Raw genomic sequence first — 18,031 nt, 5'->3', positions numbered from 1 at the left:
ATCCGGCGCATGCCCAATAGAAAGCTATGGGTGCCGAGCGCATGCGCAGAAGCTGAAAGCGAGTCCGATGCCCATAGCTTTCTATTGGGCGGCGCTTCAAAACGGCGGTTGGGCTGATGCTGGCTGGGCGCAAGAGAAGCTGAAACCCCGCCCCTTGGGCAGAAAGAACAGCGATTAGTTCAGGTTATAAAACGTGAGGTAACTGAATTCTTAATGTGGACAGGGGGGATACTTATATGTTTTTAATGCACATTAGAAGACCTGTGCATTGATATATACAGCTAATTATGGTTATTGGGCCTGTCAGTGTCCCTTTAAGTGAGCAATGTTGTGCACTAGGCTCTCTCATCCGAGTACGTATCTCTCTATCTTTTTTATAATATGCTTCACCAGAGCAATCACCTTCTCTTCTTTACTTGGGGAAAAAGAATTATTGGGAATACCAGGTGGAGTATGGAAATTGGGATATTGTGTCCTTTCTTTATCTACTCCACAAGCTTTCAGTTGTGACACTTCCTCGTGGATGCTTTGAAGGTCGCTACAGTAAGTGGACACCTTTTTTGCTAAAAGGACTATAGTGTAATCTCTGTCTAGTTTTCCTACCCTAATGTACTGTGCTGCAAATAAAGCTTTTTCTACAGCCTGGTGTACTTTGTAAAACACCCATTCAGTGTGGCCATGACCAACATCATGTTCTGCAGCTTTCAGATCACATATTGCTTGCTTCAACCATCTGTCTGCTTCTTCAGGTTTTGGATGTGTGGGTGTACTATAGTATCTCCAAAAATCATAATTACATCTGTTTCTTCTGGAAAAGTATTGACGGCTATGTTTATGGTTGGATGCTTGACTATCCCACTGTGCCCAAAAGTTAGAAAAACTGCCAGTATTCCGAGAACGGTTAGTTGATGATGGTGAAGATGATGAGGCATGATGGCTCAGTCTTTTGCCACATTCCATTTCTTTAAGTCTGAGTTGAATGTATTTGCAAACTTCTGTGTAAAGTTCCACTTGGTCAAGGTTTTTGTCTGGATGGTATTTCAGATATAGTCGTCTTATGGCCTGCCTGCGTTCAGTTTCAGGCAATCCCCATATTTTGTTCAAATAAAGATCAATCTCTTTTTTGATGTGTTCAATGGAAACTTCTTGACGGTCTGAGGGCATTTTTTGGAGAGGCTGCGGGTTCTCAAGCAAAATAAGAGACTGTGTGCTTTGGCTTTCAGATCTCTTGAACTGATATAAATCAAGAACACTGACCTCAATGATGTTATTTTGACCAATGTTTATGAGATACATTTCAATTTCACAGCTTCCAAGAATCTTTGTACCCAGTTCCTCTACAATCACTGCGTATAAGTAACAATCTTCTTGTGACGGAATCATGTAACCCACATAGTCATCAACTTTGAATGTATTCACAATGCTCATATCTAAACAATCATGCCATTCACTAGAAATTTTATCACCCGGATTTGGTAAAGAAAAGGTACAATGAGTTGTAAAATTATTCCAGAGATCATTTTTTTTGAGCACTTCAGTAATGTCTTCGGGATCATGGCAGGAAAGCATTTGAGTAACAACCTGTAATGACTGATATGTTAATACATTTTCTATCAGATTGTTAATTTCATTTGCAAGAACTTGTACCACTTGAATCATCTCATAGTGCTCCATTGAGTCTCTATGTTGGAAATACATTTGACAGCCGCTTTCCTTGTGTTTTGTTGCAAACACAGTTTTTTTGCATTGCGTACCATCCAAGGGTTTACCTTCGTATGTTAATACAGTTTGCAACTTGGAGCAACATATTATTTTCAACATCCCAAAGATAAGGTTCCAGTTCTTGGTAGACTCTTCCTCCTTAATTTTTCCTTTGTTCTGATTTTGAAGAAGACAGACCAAACCATTTTGAAATATAGAAGAACAAATTAGTTTTTCAAACTTTAATTTTAATGGGCATTGATCACCATATGAACAAAGGTCTTTTACATCAAAATTGAGAGACTCGGTTGTTATGTCAGAAAGCATTCTAGGGCGAAGCTTCTTTGGCAAACATTTCATAAGATTCTCTAGTTGATGAAAGTCATATGACGAAGTCATACTTGAAGTGCAAACAAACTTAAATAAAGAATTACATTTTTTAGCTACAGTGGGAGATCTGCAATTATTTAAGACCAGACTAGAGGACTCGTAGAGTTTACCATCCTCAGCTAAAAGATGTAGAGAATTGATTTGTGGATTCTCTTTATTATCTTTTAGCAAACTGAAAAGTTGTTTTGTAGCTTTTAAGACAGTTATTGTTAGATTACCATGCAAACCCGTCTTATCCAATGTCTCTGCATAAATTGTAGAAAGTATATTGGCAAAATGGAGGACAGAAGACTCAGCCTCAACGCCAACTTTTTGAAAGAGATTGCTATAACATGCAAGCAATGGAGGCAGCTTATATAAGTATGGCCTATAATGGTTTTCTTTGTGAAGATTGAAGACTACTTGTCTTGGTAACGCAATATCCTTTTCATCATTTACCAAAATGAATTGAACATTCTTTAAAGGAGTAATGTCAATCGCCTCGCCTTTTTGTTGAAGGAAGTCATATATTTGCTTCAGAACTTCACTTCTGGTTTCCTGCAAGTCTTTGCGATCACATGAAGCTTTGCAAATATTTTTAATGTTGTCAATGACCTTTTCAATAGGTGGTTCATGCAGCGCTCCACATTCTTTAAGGAATTCATTCATCTTTTTGCTGTTTAGGTTTGAGTTGGTAAGTAATGGCATAGATGTCCAAATCAATGAATCATAACCTTTTCCCTTCAGTAATGAACCATTAAGTGCAACTGTAGCAACATGATCAGTGAATGATGGATGCAGTGCTTTTAAATTCTTGCTAATTTTCAAAGGAGTGATGAAAGCAATGTTTCTGACTTCAGCAGCAAATGTATGGCTAATTTTATCTAAATCCATGGACAGCAAATACTTATACAATGCTTCAGACTTATTATGAAGTGAGCCCAAAGAGTCCAAAGAGCCTTTTGCAGTTCTCTCAATGTTAGTTGCAAATTTAATAAAATCTTTTTCTGTAAGTGACCATTTCATTCCAAGACTTAGTAGAAGTGCATGTAATCTGCTCTTATTTCCCTTTTCAAACATTTTCCAGAAATCATTTGGGATAAAGTGCTCCTGAAGGTCTAGCACAGAAAACAGATATACTTCATCATCATAGAAGTAGGATGCATTTTGAAGCACTCCATATTTGTCTCTAATCAGCTTTACAAACTTAAGTGATTCGATAATCTGTTCCTTCCTGCTTTGGAAACCATTGCGAGATTCCAGATATAAAACCATACGTAAAATGTGCAGTAACTGATTTTCATTGAGGGATGCAAGATCCATAAGAAGATGATTAGCAAGTAATTCTAGGTCGTTAATCAATGGAATGTTCATAGGTTTATTAACCATCTTGTTCAAATAAGTATCTTTAAGGTAAATTGTTGAAGGATGAAGGACAGAAAGCTGAAAAGGTTTAAGGTCAAATGTTGTCTCCAGCAGGTAAATCTTTTTGAATGCAGCCAAATGATGTCTTTTGCCTTCAATGGTTTCAAACAAGGGTAGAGACTTGAGTTTACTTAAAAGAATGTCCTTGTTTTGTTCAGATGGCAATTTATTTAAGATATAATACAGAAGCTTGTCACATTCTGAATCTGTTAATGTCCACTGAAGGTCTTTTCTAGAACTTAGTTGTTCAAGTACCAGTTCAAGATTTTCTGTATTCAACATGTGGGGTTTAAGATACGAAAAAATATACTCATGAAATACAAGCAAATCTAATTCAGGAAATCCAAGTTTCAAAAGGCATTCAGTCATATCATTGGAGCTTGGAAAGCAGATGTTTTTGAGATCAGCAAGAGGAAGAATAATTTTTTTAGATGGTTTACTAGATGCCATTTTAAACTTGACTGGTACAATTGCCCATTGAACAAAGATAGCAAGAATTTCATCAAACTTTTTCTTTTGCTGATCAGACTTCTGCCTTAAAACTTCACTTGTAAAGAAAGACCATAGATCTTTCAGCCACTCAGCTACATCATTTGAAAGTGGAAGATGCTGTGCTTTTGATTTTGGAGAAATTTCATACGTTGGACCCAGGTGATTTTTCACTAAAGTGAAAGAACTCTTTATATCTAATTGTCTCACAAAACCATAGGTCTCCAAAAGGCAAGTATCCCAGTATTGTATAAAGCTACTGCTTGCATCAGGAAAAAGCTTTGAGAATCTTGGGGAAAATTTTGGTTTATCTCGATCAAAGTAATGAAGCATGCCATCCACAGTAACTAACAGAGGAACTCCTTGCAGATCAATTTTTTTTGAGACATGCTCTTTTAAGCAATATTTTAATAGAGAGTTACAGTTTTCCTCATTTCTGAATACAGAAGTACCAACAGGTGCAGGTAGAGAATTTCCATTAGTAAGTAAAGTGATTTCCCTCAAGAAACGGCACAGAGATTGTGGGTTTAATTCAAGGACATCTACACCAGCTTCTTTAAAAGCTTTACACATGAGGCTTCCATAAGCAAGCTGCATGTTGAGGTTGTGAAGTACAAGTTCAATATCCTTGTTTTCCTCTGGAATTAAAAAGAATGGCTCCTCAGTGATGCAGGGTTTTCCAATGTTTGACCACTTGACAAGTACGCTTTTTTTCTCCTCAAATTTCTTTTTTGTATGGCATTTTTTGTAAATGGGAATTACTAGCAGTTTCTGTTCATAGACAGTCAAATAGACTCTTGTAACTACAGTTTGCCACTCCGGTGGCACATGTTCAGTATTAATAGGGAAAAATGATAGGAAGTCATCCAAGAATATCTTGCAGGAGTCAAAACATTGAAAATGTAGTGATTTTCCTCTATACTTTGTTAATTCTTCACGTAGACACTCGAGAAGGTAGCAATACAGTGGTGCTATAATATTTGAGAGGAGAAACATATTCCATGCAGTCTTTGGGCTATCACCATCCTCCTTGCAGATGTTCCTACGTGCTGCATCCACAATAAAATTAGCATTTATGTGTACCGGGAGACCAGTTTCTAGAGGAAGAGGCAAAGTACAGAAAGCCCTACCTTTTATTGAGTTATTAAGGCAGGCAGCTATGGATCCATTTGGTACACGGTTTTGCTTTAATTTGGCTGAAACTTCCTCTAATGTATTGAAACCATTCGGGTCTTCAATTCCCAGTTGACGAACGATAAACCAATGAGTTGTAGTACTTGAGCTGCTGCGTTTTATTTCAGCAGTTGAGGAAATCCTGAACAGTGAGCTCTCAGATAAGGAACCCTCATTCTTAACATAGTTGCTTAGTCTTTGCTGAAACAAACATATTTTCTTTGCATTCGTCTCATCAATTTTAGTTTCAACTGAAAATACTTCCTTAAAAGTTCCAGTGATTGACATTTCAGAGAAAGTGATTTTTCTAATATGATTTAAAAACAAGATCATGTTGGCATCTTTATCAAGTTCTGTACACATATCTTTGATGTCTTGAAGTGAGGAAGTCTGGTCACTAATTTCTGACTTTGACACAGTACTTGCTGTTCTCAGTGGTAATCGGAAAATTGTTCCTTCTTGTAGATTGAACATGGATGGTAAAAAGGTTTTATACACATCCTGAAATGTCTCCTTGAACTTATTATTAACGGTAAACATCGAACCTGGACTGGTATCATCAGAACAATCCAAAAACAGAAGGTTAGGATCAAAGACACACATTAAGGTATCAGCACTTACGAAAGAAGGGCAATCCGTTATGTGATATACAGAATTAAAGCCAAGTCCAAACTTTCCAGTTTTGTCTAAATCCTTCTCCTTGCCACCAATACCCAGATGTTGAATTCCATCAATATCCTTTGATTCAAACTTTTTGTTGTTGTATACACAAAGAGCTGGACCTTGTAGCGGATGCCACTCATGTCCAAACACTCTTTCTGTTTCATGCTTTCTGCAATCCAGCACAAAATGAACTTCAGTAGCCTCAGCATCATCTGCATTCTGAAGCAACTCTTTAAGTATATCTTTTTTTGAAGAATATTCCCCCAAAATATTTTTGATTCGCGTAGTGATTTTTTCCTTCGCACCAAACTGGGAAGCCCATTTGGAAAGATTTGAAACTTTTAATTTTTGAAGCGTATGATGGATTCTTGTTTGGATTCTCAACTTTGACACCACAGCTCGAGGAATTTGTTCATGGCAGAAGTTTAGATCTTTGTCATAGGGAAGCCAGGGAGTGTCATTGTAAAAGATTTTATCCACACGGCGTAATATACACTTCATGTCTGGCACAAAAGCTTGACTTGTGTCAAACGAATTACTTACATTTTCATCTGGTATTTTGTCAAGGCTATGATTAATCAAATCTATTGCCAAAATAAGTTTGCGCTGTGAAAGTGGGGTTCCTTGGTGTTCAACAGCCATCTTTTCCAAGATGGAAAAATAATGGAAAACTGAAAATTCTCTACAAATCTCAACAGTATCCCACAGATTTTGATAACTTTCATAATGCTTTGGTAGTTTATATAAATAAGGGGAGGCATCAAAATGATTTTCCTTTGCGACCACATTCACGGCAACAAATTCATTATCTATGTAGACAAAAGGAAAAGCCGAGGCTTGTTGCTTTATCAGGTCAGCATGGTGTGGTTCCTTTTGCAGGAGTCTATTTAAATAACTGTAACACTCTTTTGCAATGTAAAAAGACTGATCCCTGCTCAGCAAATTTGTACCGTCGTAAGCCTCCTGTAGTTGAGATATAACAATCTGGAAAGATGGTTGACGATCAATGCCAAGAAAAGCCATCAAATTCTGAGGCAATTTAAGGTTTTCCAAATGTTTTTGGCTTAGGATTGGGCAAGTCATGCAGACAAGGGCCTTGTGTTTGTAATGATAAAGGTCTTTCGCCTTCATTAAAGTTAGATCTTTTAGCTCAGTGGCATTGCTTTGTGGAGGCACTGCAGGAAGGAAGACGATGTCTCTGAAGTCTCTGTTTTCAATTGAACCATGTTCTTTCAGTAGATCATTTAACAGATCCAGTATGCAAACTATTTGTTTTAATGCTTTATTACGATCGTATCCCCAGATGTGTTGTATTTTACCCGCTCTTACCATCAGTTCTTTCAGAGGTAGTTTGTCCTTAAGTAAACCCAGAGTGTGTAGGGACTCTAGTCTCTCTTGGTTAAGGAATTCTTCCCCATCAGGAAAACATCCCTCCTCAGGGTCATACAGTACAGACACTTTCCCTGTCGGGTGCACCAAGTTTGTTATGAATTGTAGGTTGCCATGAAATGATGGGATGCAAGGTTTTGATAACAATAAACCGTTCAGTTCTTCATTTTTCATATCAATGGCATATACTATTAAGGCATTTCGGTCTTCTATATCTAAACTGTCCAGGTTTTTAAATACTATCTCCCTGTAGAATCTTTCACAGTTGTAGAAGTTTTTCTGTAGCTCGCTGTAGCCGTTACTCACACTGAAGCCATGTTTTACCCAATCTGGGAGCTCAACTGCCAAGTATGGTTTTTTCAGATGCATGGAAAATACTTTTTTGGCAAGTAGTTGAGTGGTTTCATCCTTGAACATTTCTAGGTCTAGAAAGCATGCATGTTTTATGGTGCAATATTCTTGTCCACTGTTAAATAGAGGAGGTAAAGAGCCCTCTAATCCAAAGGCCACTGCACGATAAAAGCTTTTAACCATTCCTGCAAAATGGGTGTTCACTTTTGCAATGTCAGGCCAAAATGTGTGATAGTCGTAGTCCTCTACATCTCCATTTCCATTCAACATTTGTAGTTGCAGTAAGGCAGTTATGGCAGCAACTAGAACAGCATCACAGAGTAAGTGATTATTCCATTCACCTTTCACAGTCGTTTCCCATAAGGTTTTTCTATTTGACATGACAGAAAAGGTTCCATTTATATGAAAAGGTAGGCCTGTAGAAACTGGAAGCGGAAGGAAACAGAACACCATCCCTTTAAAACCTTGCAAATCAGAGGTCCATTTTCCAGTACTAAGATTTTTCTTCAGAGGAAGGGCAACACCAGCAACTGGAAGACAAAATAAGTTTTCATTTTGCATGAAATTCTTGATGGATTTGCTTATGCCAAGGCCAGACTGCATAATGTAGAATTCTATATCAGTTTTATTATTTTTCTGTGCAGAAATTTTGACTATGCTTGTGCAGTTAATATCCAAGGCATCCATATGCAAACATAACTGTTCAGATGCGTTTAGCTGCTCCTGTTGTAAGAACTCAGTTTGAGAAACATGAATGTTTTGGACAGTTTCTTTTTGAAGATGTATTTTTTCAGTCTGAAATCCAGGGCTTTGAACATTGGAGAGATAACTTAAAGTTACTTCTTTGACATTTCTTAAGAAAATTAAAAGAGTTTCTGAAGAGTTCTCAAAATCTGTCATGAACAAGTTTATCTGCCCTTCACCAAATGTTTGACGACAAATCTCTGTCTCTCTAGCTTCTTCTTCTGTTCGGAACGGTAGACGAATAAGAGTTCCATCAAAGTAAAAGGGCTGTGCAAGTTTACAACCAAACACATTGGAGTACGGCTTGAATTGGTCAGCAAATATATGGAGCAGTTCAGAATTAATCTGGAGATCCAATTTCATGCCTGGATTTGTCTGCTTGATGTGCTTCTGCAAGTGGTTTGCATTTGGGTCAAATATAAGCACTTTTGATCCACTCATTATGGAGGGCACATCTGTGATATGGTACACAGTGTTAAACCCCAAGCCAAATTTGCCAATTTTCTGCACCTGGGTTTCTTTAGTGGCTGCTCCAATGCGTACAATATTGATAAAATCTGCATCTGTAAATTTACTGTTGTTGTATGACCAAAGGGCTGGACCATGACAACTAGCCATTCCAGGATCTATAAGTGTTTTCCGTATTTCAGAGTTTTGTCTCATATCTACTAAAAAATGGCAGGCTGTTGCATTTGCGTCATCTGCATTCTGTATCATTTCTTTAAAGAGTTCCACATGTTCACTATATTCTCGAAGAATATTTTTTATTCTTAGAGTCACTGGTTCGGATTGTCCCCATGGATCAAAAAACTCTGGCTTTAACACCTTGGTGCTCAGTAACTGAATATTTAGGTATTTAGCTGTGGCCATGGAAATTTCTTCATGCACAATATAATAGTCCATGTAATTACTGGTACTAGAAGTACTGGATAGATCATGTTTCTCCATGTCATAGTACAATGTTTTAGAGAGTGGTTTCAGGCTAAAACACCTCTTGTCAGACTGCACTGGTATAGGAAGCTCATCCGTTCCACCTACAGAATTAACCTTCATCCAGTCCAAGATAGAAATTACAAGCTTCAGGTCTTTGGTAGATCCAGAATCGGAACGTTCATTGTCTATGTGATCTTTTAATGTATACAATATTTGAATGACTTCATTGTGTGGTAATGTAGTTTTTACTCCGCATCTAGTAAAGAGAGATTTGTAAGGTATAAAGTCAGGTGTCGCCTTATTCACCCAGGAGGTAAGGTCCAAGCCTTCTGGGTAACATAAGACAGTCTCGTGTGGGGAAGAGAAACCATTACCATTCCAAATCACAACGTCTTTGAGAAGATCACTATGAAATTTATGAATATGATCTTGTATATACTTGTAAATGTCATGTAGTTTCCTATAAAAGGAGTACTGGTCTGTTGACTTGTAGTTCAGGCTGAGTGCTTTAAGATTTTCAACAACTTTTTCAGGAGGTGGGAGATCATTTAAGCCAAGAATCTGATTTGCTTTTTCAGTGAAAAGGTTGGTTAGAGGCATCGAAAATTCAACTATATTACAGTACTCATTGCTTCTCATATTTTTTGGCTCACTTAATGTGGCTGCACCTTTAGAGATAAGAGGTACCCAACAAAGGCTACAAAGTGCCTTCAAGTTGTGCGAACTAAACTTTGTTAAAACCGTAGTGTTGTTGCAAACCTTAATAAGAGCGTCAGCTTTTTTTATGACAGCAGGAACCTTCCCAGCTTGACTCAATTGCTGAGCAATTTGTAAAACGTCCTCTGGTGTAATTTTATGTATGGAGTCTAGCAATCCTAACATTCGTAGTGACATCAGTATTGAATCTTCATGATAGTTCACTGGAGGGAATTTATCAGACTCAAACAAAACTCTCAAGGTGTCAATTTTAGGATCATAAAGAACAGATGGTGGTTGCAGATGACCATTGCAAGGTATAAATTGAAGGTTTCTGCACATGGCTTTCAGTTGGTCATTCTGAGTGAACAGGGCATATCCGTTTCTCAATATCCAGAACATTATTTTTTCTTGTTTATCTGGATGATTAACGTAGGAGCCATTTTGAATTGCTTTCACCATCAGCATAGCAACATCTACTGCATTTAGTAATCGAATGTTCATCAACTGTAGAAGTCTCTTGTCTGATTCATCTCTACATTTTATCACACTATTTGGGAACACCAAAGTGTCAGGTACAGCTGGGACAGTGCTGCAGTCCAATGCAATTAAGCACCCGGCAACCGCCACCATGGAATGAGAGGATGCAATGGTTTTGACGCTGCAAAAGATTGGTAACTTCAATAAAGTATCCAGTTCGGATGGGGTGAAGCGGTAAGCTTGAGACAAGAAGTCACAAAACATCTTTACATCTTTGTTTGGAGCACTCCTGAAGACTTTCAAAATGTGGTCAAGGTTCAAGTTGGAAAGCACTTGTAGAATATTATTTGGTGTTGGAGTCAATATGAACAGGTGCAGATTTTTGTGCCACATCCAAGCATTCTTGTCTCGAATTATAATGCAACCAGCTTTCTCCAGTATTACAGTTAAGCCCTCGGCAATGCTGTGGCCATCACTGTCTTGAAAAATAATGGTTTTCCTTTTCAGCCTTGCTAGTAGGATGCTGCTTGAATTGTCTTTGATTAGCGTTAATGGAACAATTGGCTGATACTCAAAGAAATCTAGAATGTCATCATATTGCTGGAGGAAGGTCCACACTGTAGCAAGCCATTGCACTGGTGGGTTATCCGAATCTGCTGGATCCCAATTAACTTTGTCAGTACAATTATGCCATTTCTGTGGAAGAGCTGCTTGTAATGTCTTGCATATGATTTCTTTAGTCAAGCACACAAGATTCTTATATGTTCCTGGAAAAGAGAAAAAAAAAAAAGGCTATAATTTAAATGTACAAAAAAAATAAAAATAAAAATATGATGATGTTTAGCCTCTACCTAGTATTGCTATTTACACAAGAAAGGGTAAGTACATCTCTGAATAGGCAGACAGTATTAAAGAGGTTGCCCCATGACAACTTATCCCCTATCCATGGGAGGTGTCCAACTCCAATCGGTGGAGGTCCAATCGCTAGAAAGGGGGCCTGTGTTCCCCTGTTTAAATAGAGTGTCAGGCACGCATACAAGATGCCACTCTATTCAACTCTATGGGACTGCCAAAGACAGCTGAGCGCTTGCTCTTGGCCATCTCTGGCAGCCCCATAGAGTTGAATAGTGTCAGACACACATGCTTGTCTGCTGCTCCATTGAAATGGGGGACACAGGCCCCATTCTATCCTGTGGAGCGGATAGGGAAAACATTGTTGTCATGGGTCAAGATAAAGTTACATCTTTATCATTACACCCCATTCAGTACTGTGATCAAAACTCCCTTCTTATGTTTGTCGTGAACCCTGCAATGTTATAGGGCAGAAGGAGCCAAGCAGATTGATATATAGCTTTGTAGGAAAAAATTCAGTAAAACATGTAATTTATACATTTAAATCTCTCCTCTTTCTGACTTCCATTGTACACAGCGAAATAGTATCTGATAGAATTGTCTGTGTAAGTGTGTATACAGAGATACAGATGTACAATGGTTAGCACTCCCGCTGTTAACTCAAATTTCTTAACTCATTTCATTATCTTGAGACAAAAGCCATTGAGAAGCAATTGAAGGTCTTTGCTTAGATTAGATAACACAACTCAGAATTCTCAAAAAAAGGAGTGCTAACCATGTGACATCTGTAGCTGTCAGTCATTGATAGCTGTACACAGGTGAGGTGTTATAAGTGATTAATAGCATTGTTTGTGCAAGTGTGTATACAGAGAGAGCTGTCAGTCACTGATAGCTGTACACAGGGGGGTGTTATCAGTCATTTTTTAGCATTGTCTGTGTAAGTGTGTATACAGAGATAGCTGTCAATCACTGGTAGCTGTACACAGGGAGAGGTGTTATCAGTGATTGATAGCATTCTCTGTATAAGCTTGTATACAGAGACAGCTGTCCATAACTGATAGTGTTCTGTGTGTCTCTGTGTAAGTGTGTATACAGAGATAGCTGTCAGTCACTGATAGCTGTACACAGGGGAGGTGTTATCAGTGATCGATAACATTCTATATATCACTGTTAGCTATACACAGAGTGGTCTTAAGTTCAGAAAACAACTGATTTAAAGTGCAACTGCCGTTTCATTTTTTTTATTCCCTATATATAGTACATCCTGCTGTATAAGTGCTTTTGTGCTTTAAAATTTGATCATTTTCAGTTTTACCTGCTAATAACTCCCACAAATGCATGCTACTTTCCTATTCAGCAGCTCTCATCTCACAGCCTTGCCATGTGCAGTCTGTCTTCTCAGTATTATAACAAGAGATGGAGGAGCTCTGGGAGGAAGAGCTCAGCCCTGACAGCCTGGAGCTGGGCTGAGGCAGAAAGTGGAGGGGGAGGGCTTCTTTAGATAGTGATATATTCTCAATGGTAGAAGCTAGAAATATGCAACTAATCTTGTATGCAAGCTGACAGTCCAGGCTTTCATACATGACCAGAATGACAGCTCTAGTCCAAGCAACAGATAAATCACTGTTAGAAATAGAGTCGGGAATAATTGTGGGGTAAATCTGCTTTTACTTTCACTTTCAGCTATATTCACATCATCTCGATTTCTATCATTAATATCTTACCCTGTACTGAACAGATTTATGTCATTCTGGTATTGTCTGAAAGCTTGGAATGTCAGCTTTCAGACAATACAAAGCTGGTACCAAACCAGAGATATAAGCAGCTAAAGTAGCTCCCACCCCCTCCCTGTCAGTCTGGAAGAGAATGAGGCACAGCTGGCTATTAAGAGGTTAAAAGAAATGCTTACTGATTTAATGTAATTGCAGGGCTTGTCTCTGGTTAGCTGTATGTGAGGATACACACTGCTCTGGGTACTGTGGGAAGTTATCTGCGTTCTGATTGGTCCTGCTAGTTCATGTGAGGAGAGCAAGGGCTTATGGGAAGAAAGAACTAGCTGACTGCCTCAATGAATACTTCTGTTCAGTTTTTACAAAGGAAAATGAAGGAGAAGGACCTCAGTTAGGAAAGAAGACTAATTAATCTTTTGACGCATGTGTCTTTACAGAGGAAGAGGTTCTAAGTCAACTGACTAAAATTAATACAAATAAGTCACAGGGGCCCGATGGGATACACCCAAAGCTATTAAAAGAGCTCAGCGGTGAACTAGCAAAACCATTAACAGATTTATTTAACCAATCACTGGTAACAGGAGTCGTCCCAGAAGATTGGAAATTAGCAAATGTTGTGCCCATTCACAAGAAAGGTAGTAAGGAGGAATCGGGCAACTATAGGCCAGTAAGCCTGACATCAATAGTGGGGAAATTAATGGAAACCATACTTAAGGAGAGGATTGTGGACCATCTAAAATCCCATGGATTGAAAGATGAAAAACAGCATGGGTTTACTTCAGGGAGATCATGTCAAACTAATCTTATAGATTTTTTTGATTGGGTGACTAAAATAATAGATGGAGGAGGTGCAGTAGACATCGCTTATCTAGACTTTAGTAAGGCTTTTGATACTGTCCCACATAGAAGGCTTATCAATAAAGTCCAGTCTTTTGGCTTTGACTCCCATATTGTTGAGTGGATTAGGCAGTGGCTGAGGGACAGACAACAGAGGGTTGTAGTCAATGGAGTATATTCAGACCAAGGTCTTGTTACCAGTGGGGTACCTCAGGGATCTGTTCTGGGACCCATATTGTTTAATATCTTTATCAGCGAAATTGCAGAAGGCCTCAATGGTAAGGTGTGTCTTTTTGCTGATGATACAAAGATTTGTAACAGGGTTGATGTTCCTGCAGGGATACACCAAATGGAAAAGGACTTAGGAAAACTAGAGGAATGGTCAAAAATCTGGCAACTAAAATTTAATGTTGATAAGTGCAAGATAATGCACCTGGGGCGTAAAAACCAAAGAGCAGAATATAAAATCAGGGATACAGTCCTAACCTCAGTATCCGAGGAAAGGGATTTAGGGGTCATTATTTCAGAAGACTTAAAGGTAGGCAGACAATGTCATAGAGCAGCAGGAAATGCTAGCAGAATGCTTGGGTGTATAGGGAGAGGCATTACCAGTAGACAGAGGGAGGCGCTCATGCCGCTCTACAGAGCCCTAGTGAGACCTCATTTGGAGTATTGTGCGCAGTACTGGAGACCATATCTCCAGAAGGATATTGATACTTTGGAGAGAGTTCAGAGAAGAGCTACTAAACTGGTACATGGATTGCAGGATAAAACTTACCAGGAAAGATTAAAGGACCTTAACATGTATAGCTTGGAAGAAAGACGAGGCAGAGGGGATATGATAGAAACTGCTAAATACATAAAGGAATCAACTCGGTAAAAGAGGAAAGAATATTTAAAAGAAGAAAAACTGCTACAAGAGGACATAGTTTTAAATTAGAGGGGCAAAGGTTTAAAAGTAATATCAGGAAGTATTACTTCACTGAGAGAGTAGTGGATGCATGGAATAGCCTTCCTGCAGAAGTGGTAGCTGCAAATACAGTGACGGAGTTTAAGCATGCATGGGATAGGCATGAGGCCATCCTTCATATAAGATAGGGCCAGGGGCTATCCATAGTATTTAGTATATTGGGCAGACTAGATGGGCCAAATGGTTCTTATCTGCCGACACTTTCTATGTTTAAGGGAAATACAGGTTGGCCTAAAGAAAGGGCAAAAATCATCACAGAAAGTGCAGCAGAGGCCATCTTAGGAAGTTGCTGAAATAGAGGCACAGAGAAATATGGTTGCTAAGGGCTGAATACAGACATCGGAAAGGTAAAATTAGCTGAAAAATGCAGCTTCATTAATATCTTCCCTTCAGCATCACATATGTTAGGAATTTCATTTTTGGTAGTGAAATGGCAGTTACACTTTAAATGTATAAATTACTAAATCTTTTCCAATAAAACTATATATAAATCTGCTCAGTTCCTCCTGCTCTATAACATCTGCTGTCTGCAGATTGTACTGCATTTTGTGGTTAAATACTGAACCACACCGTGTCCTTAAAAGGGTTTCCCAGCTTGTAGATATTGATGACCTATCTTCTGGATAGGTCATCAATATCACATTGGAGTGGGAAGGGGGGAACAAAAATCTGGCATCCCCACCGATCATCTGTTTTTGTCAGCCCCCGAACCCAGAAACAAAACAGCACATGGGACCACAAGCAACTTCTTAATCATTTCTATTCAGTTTTTTGAAGAGGCAAGGTTACCAATAAAGCTTCATTTCTGGCACTGGGATTTTTTTTTTCTGGCATTCACATTGCATGATAAATAATGCAGTATATAAGTTGAAACATTTTTAGATGGGAAATTATGTTTACTTTTATTAAAAAGGGGTATTCTCATCTCGCTTATTCAGCCTCACCTGCAGTCACTCTGCTGTTCACTTCCTGCTTTTCTGCAGATAAGGCTGGGCGGGCTTAGGCAGCTAGAGTGATGGTTTTGTTTTCATTTTTAACATTAGTTTTTTTCTTTTTTAACCTTTTTTTTGTATTTTTTTTGTCTTCTTAAAGTACTTGAACATGTGCCATTTTATTGCACCCAGCGACAGGGCGTAATCTGAATCTTTACTTTTTATTCTTTTATTCTTTATTTAGGAAAATTAGAAAATGTGAATACAATAGTCTGGCCTCTCAATAAAGATGGTGGGTGACAAATAGAAATGTTGGGAGGCCACTTGAATAACATATACAGTACATTATATCTTGTTCATCAAGGAATGACCAGTCTACATATATCAGTATAAATATCAGATAGGCGAATGTAAACAAGATGGTATTTCTTATCTAACAGAGCGTCAGATCTTCACATAATCACAAACATGCCGAAACGCAAATATACTATGGGCAAGGGGGTGACAGACAACAACTGGACACTAGAGGGGGGGCAGACTAGAACAGTAGGAAAGGTGAGACACATGTAGAAAATTAAATCGGTCGAAGAAAGAAGAGTAAAAAAAAAAAAGGAGAGGGGGGGGGGGGTGTCTCTATTAGGCCAGCAAGGCCCGATATTCTGGGGTGTCCTGGAACCACGGGGACCAAGAGGTAATGAAGGCCTCGTGGGTGTTTCTCAAGAGAGCTGTCTGTTCCTCCATTCTCCGGATGTCTTCCACCTTGTGAACCCAAAGATCTACAGAAGGTGGGGAGGGGGACTTCCATCTTGCTGGTATGCAGGCCCGAGCAGCACTAACCAAATGACGCAAGATTGACTTACTGAGCAGACGAGTAGGCAAATCAGAGAGGAATAGCAAAAAGAAACCAGGGGTATTTCGTATGGAAAATGGAAAGATTGAGGCAATGGTTCTGTGGACTGACTCCCAGACCTGTCTGAGTTTACTACAATGCCAGAAGATATGAATCAGAGAGCCTTGCACTGGCGTATTCGGAATCTTAACATGGCAGGCCTAGGAGCCTCAGAAGGCCCCTGACTGCCATGACAAGCACTCATAACCATGGGTAATCAGGGGGCAGAAGGAGCCCCCTTCTTCTAACTGCTCAGACACTGCAGTCGATATTGACCACAGCATTTAGGAAAGAACCTCAGTTAAGGGACAGTGGTTATTTATAATCTTGGTCACAGCATATAAGTGTCAGCTGTGTAACACAGTTGGCACCTGCAGTGTATGTAGCAGGCTCAGCGCCTGAATACACTCCATACAATTCTCGTACTTCAGGGTGTGCAAAGCGGTTAAGACAGGTAACATACTGGGTTTCTATCCCCTGCATTATAATACCTTAATATTGTATAGCTAAAAATACCCTTATGCAGTACCCCAGAGGACTACTGCAAAAGGTTAATTATTTCTAAAGAGGTTAATTTAATGCTACTGAGGGTTGTGATTCAGTGATCTGCATACACCCAATATCAAGGGATGGGCAATATATGGTTGATACTGGCAGAATAGGTTAGGTTAACAGGGTGATTGACTTTGCCCACCCCCTGATTAGAGAGGAGTCTAGTCTGAGCATAGCAAGGGAGAAGACCTTCATGTGCAAGCTCCTGAGAACTAGGTCCTAGTCCAGAGAACCTTAATCTGTGATGTGAAAGCTGCAAGAGAAGCAACTTTGCTACCACAGTACCTCTGACAACAAGGTATTTGCTCGTATATGGCATTGAGACTCTACTGCTGTGGAAAGGGTATATTGCCTTAGGGCCCACTACACTTTGAGATGGAATGGCAATATGTAGCTTGAAACTACACCCAGCAGCCCAGGGGCTTAACAAGAACGGGACTGAATGCCTCTGGTTATCTTAGAAAGATTGCAAAACTGTTTCGCTGCCTATACACAGCTACTGGGAAAGACTGCACTGTGATATACTCTGCAACTCTGCCTTTGCTGCAATATGTTATACTACTTCTATTATTCAGTAAAGAGAGACGATTTATTGCAACTAAAAAGGCCTAGTTATTGACACCATCCGTCCACCGGCCCCTGCCCTGCTGCCTCACACCCTGCCAACAATCAACCATCAACGGCACCCCAACTACTAACAAGCAGGAGCCCCAATACCAGTGTGTGCCCTAAGGGAAAAAGGGTGCGCCCTCTTATCACTGAAGGGCCAGGGAGAGCCTGAGGACTGCCACCATGAACTGAATACTACTACTACCACCATCATAGCCACTGCCTCTCCTGCCATCCTCTGCTCCAG

The 18,031-nt window shown here is 39.3% G+C and overlaps 1 protein-coding gene across 1 annotated transcript in view; it reads right to left on the bottom strand.

Moving 5' to 3' along the window:
* Positions 1-284: 284 nt before the first annotated feature.
* The window catches only part of LOC122928997 (sacsin-like), a 42,958-nt gene continuing 25,211 nt past the window's right edge, over positions 285-18,031 (bottom strand). Inside the window, 1 exon segment of the mRNA XM_044282395.1 lies at positions 285-11,180. Coding sequence (XP_044138330.1) covers positions 346-11,180 — 10,835 coding nt within the window. The 3' untranslated portion in view covers positions 285-345.

The sequence above is a fragment of the Bufo gargarizans genome, chromosome 2 (assembly GCF_014858855.1).
Source record: "Bufo gargarizans isolate SCDJY-AF-19 chromosome 2, ASM1485885v1, whole genome shotgun sequence".
Taxonomy (NCBI): domain Eukaryota; kingdom Metazoa; phylum Chordata; class Amphibia; order Anura; family Bufonidae; genus Bufo; species Bufo gargarizans.
Note: the sequence above shows the minus strand (reverse complement) of the source record. Positions and strands in the feature narration are given on the sequence as shown.